The sequence below is a fragment of the Macadamia integrifolia genome, chromosome 10 (genome assembly GCF_013358625.1).
Source record: "Macadamia integrifolia cultivar HAES 741 chromosome 10, SCU_Mint_v3, whole genome shotgun sequence".
Taxonomy (NCBI): domain Eukaryota; kingdom Viridiplantae; phylum Streptophyta; class Magnoliopsida; order Proteales; family Proteaceae; genus Macadamia; species Macadamia integrifolia.
This window is the reverse complement of record NC_056566.1, coordinates 3,177,079-3,180,058: the sequence shown is the minus strand read 5'-3', so window position 1 is coordinate 3,180,058 and position 2,980 is coordinate 3,177,079. Positions and strand designations below refer to the sequence as shown.

The 2,980-nt window shown below is 38.1% G+C and overlaps 1 protein-coding gene across 1 annotated transcript; it reads right to left on the bottom strand.

Moving 5' to 3' along the window:
- Window positions 1-261: 261 nt before the first annotated feature.
- LOC122091178 (protein SULFUR DEFICIENCY-INDUCED 1-like) lies at window positions 262-2,730 on the bottom strand. The gene is made up of 4 exons (XM_042661026.1): window positions 2,393-2,730; window positions 1,524-1,736; window positions 1,250-1,405; window positions 262-951 (listed from the first exon to the last, which is right to left on the bottom strand). Exons 1-4 carry the CDS (start codon window positions 2,513-2,515, stop codon window positions 541-543), a joined length of 903 nt encoding a protein of 300 aa, XP_042516960.1. The 5' UTR covers window positions 2,516-2,730; the 3' UTR covers window positions 262-540.
- Window positions 2,731-2,980: the final 250 nt, after the last annotated feature.

Here is a 2,980-nt window from a genome sequence, read left to right as displayed (position 1 = left end):
CAGTTTGATTCAATTCTAACCGAATAGCTTCACCTTCGAAACTGAAATCAAATCAAACCGAGAAAGAAATCATTGTTGTAAAATAAATAAATATTAATACTTCTTTGGTTCATCCCGGTTTTAAGCAGTTGATTTTAATTTTCAGTTCCAGCTCCAAATTGGCACCCTTAGGGTTGGGGTGGGGGGGGGGGGGGGGGGTTTAAACATGAACTAAGAGAGTAAAAGAGAAGTTAAAGAAGTGAAAAGGGGAAGAAAAAAATCAGAGACAAAGCAGCTATAACTACCAGCTTTATTGTTCAAGTTCTTGCGAGAAGAACCAAGGATACCATGATCACCAACCAACCTATGAGAGAATTAAAACATTCACATGCCCCATTATTATTTGACACTATTTACAATCTACCCATATCTGCCTATCTCAATAATTTTCCTTATTTGTTGGTAAAACCCTTTGCCTTCCTTGGCAATCAATCTAATCTACTAGACCCACATTCTTTCTGAAAAAAAAAATAATATATATATATATATATATTCCAGACTCTAACAAGCTACTTGATCCCTAAATTGAGAAATCTCTTCAAAGATGGGCAGTCTCTTGGATCTTAAAGGAGTCCATTTGCTCAAAAGCTGATCAAGCCCTTCCACGAAGACTTCTTCTAGATTCTGATGACCCAATTGAGTCGATAAGAAATCAGTTGACTCTAGCGATTCCAACTCTTGCATCAATTCCTCTGCACGATTTCTCGACTTTAACTCGTCTGAACCCATAATCCTAACTTGCAGGACATCTTCAAGAACAGACCTGGCTTCATCGTATCTCGCCTGCTTCATTAGGCATAGCCCCAAGTTGCAGGCTTTGTTTGCGTCAGGGTCGATCAACTGTGCTTTTCTGTATACCACCTCTGCAGCCACATAGTTCGTTTGTTGCATATAGGCCCAACCCAGATTACCCTGTTTTGCAATTAGCAATGGGATCATTAGTTTCAGGCCAATCAAGATCAATTATTTCTCAAGAGCACAAGATTATACTTCAATATATAAATAATAGTCAAGCTCAGTTTAGTTTGTTTGTATAGATTTTGAAAAGCCCAAAAGCAATAAGGATGCATCTTTTTTTTTTTTTTTTTCCAGAGCAAAGAGGACTGATTAAATATGAGAATCTAAGGCTAAATTTCTCCCTCTCTCAATTCTGTTGTACTAATTAGTATATGAGAAGCTCAGAGGGCAATTAACATGATAAGTTATATACCAGTATCCTGGAAGTCTCTTGCTTGATAGAAACCTGGAACTTCTTCCCATGGGAGCGAGCTGTCTTGGTGGGCTTTCCATTGAAGGCCTCCCCTTCGTATATCATTCTGAGCTTCTGCTTTAACAACTCAATCTGCTCATCTGTTCTTCCACATTTCTGTCAAAACCCATTAATTGAATCATCGTCATCAGCAGCAGAGCATGTAAAGAATCAAATTAAAGATCAACCCATTCCTTTATGGTAATGAGAGGGATTATCAACTTAAAATCTTTACCTTATATAGGTCAATAAGGACATTATCTAGTGATTCTTGGGCTTGTTTAGAGCAACGATCCCTAAAGGATTTAATGGCTTCAATTGCTTCTTCAGCTCTGTCTTGCTGCTTCATCACCACAGCCATGTCCTTGAGAGCACTATCTACTCTATCTCCTGCATTAATTGCCTTCCAGAACAAAACTATAGCCGCTTCTGGGTCCTTTAGAACCAGCTGAAATCACAAAACATCAATCTATAAATATATAATATTGGTTGGAGGAAAAGGCAGGAGCGAAAGCACGAAGAAACAGGGCTATGGTTTTGTTCAAAGCGAAATGAATGAATGATAAATGCCGAGTCATGACTCATGATGAGTGAGTCACCCACTTCATAACTCATCATAAAATTACAGGTAGTATCAGATTAAAAGAAAGAAATTAAGCATGGAATAAGAGCCCAAATGTCCAGATTGATGAACAAGTATCAATCGACCTGAATCACAGAGACATTTGCAGAACCGAATTTGAATCCAGAAAGGAAAGAATAGGAAAAGGAAATGGAAATCTTAAAATGGCATTTCAGATGTAATTTTGTAACAAAAAACTAAGCAGCAAATGTTTGAAACAACGAAAACAGAATACGAAATAAAAGGGTTGTGATTTGTTATATCCAATCTATGACAAATTGAAATCAGGATTCAAGAAAGAAAGTTTCAGAAACAAGAAATCTCTATTTTCTATTTTCTTCCCCTGACATTTCCTAACTGTAAGTCGAATTAAACCAAAAAAATAAGATAAAAAAACCCACAAAAAGAGATTCAAGAATCTTGAATTCCCGAAAAAAAGTACAGATCAAATCCCAAAAAAGAAAGTCATATGTAATTCGTACCTGAACATACTTAGCTCGAACATAAGGACTATCGCCCGAAGGAACCTTGTGGATAACATGGAAAGGCTCCTTTTCTCCTCTTCTCGGGCTCGTCGTCTTCCTATTCCCTCCTCCTCCTTGCATTTTCTCTGTTTAGCCTTTAATATCTCTCTCTCTTTCTCTCTTTTCTCTGTTTCTCTTTCTGGGTTCTCTATTAACTTTCTCTCTATCTCTTTCTCTTACACTGACATCGTCATCAAAGGAAGGATCGAAGGGGGAAGACTAACAAGTGAGAAAGATAAGAGATGATGAAAGCTTTAGCAGAGAGGGAGACAGGCACGAAAAGGGAGACGATGAAAGAGGCTTAGATATAGAGCAAACTTGGAAAATGAACCTGGACACATTTCCGTCCCTCTTCTTTCTCTCTCTCTTTCTCTCTGTGTTTGGCTATACCCAATTGAGTCTAGCCCAATCGTTCGTGTCACGTGTCTTCACTTAGACTTCCAATGGGACTCTCCCGCCACGTTTTTGCGATTTACCCGTGTCCACTTACTCCTTTGGATTAGGTATTAGGTAACTTTTACCATTTTTATCTCTTAATTACATCCC

Coding starts and splice junctions, on each gene's coding strand:
- LOC122091178 (XM_042661026.1), bottom strand. CDS start 2,515: ATGCAAGGAGGAGGAGGGAATAGGAAGACGACGAGCCCGAGAAGAGGA. Junction 1,737..2,392: donor TTCGAGCTAAGTATGTTCAG/GTACGAATTACA, acceptor TTGTGATTTCAG/CTGGTTCTAAAGGACCCAGA. Junction 1,406..1,523: donor TCCTTATTGACCTATATAAG/GTAAAGATTTTA, acceptor GGGTTTTGACAG/AAATGTGGAAGAACAGATGA.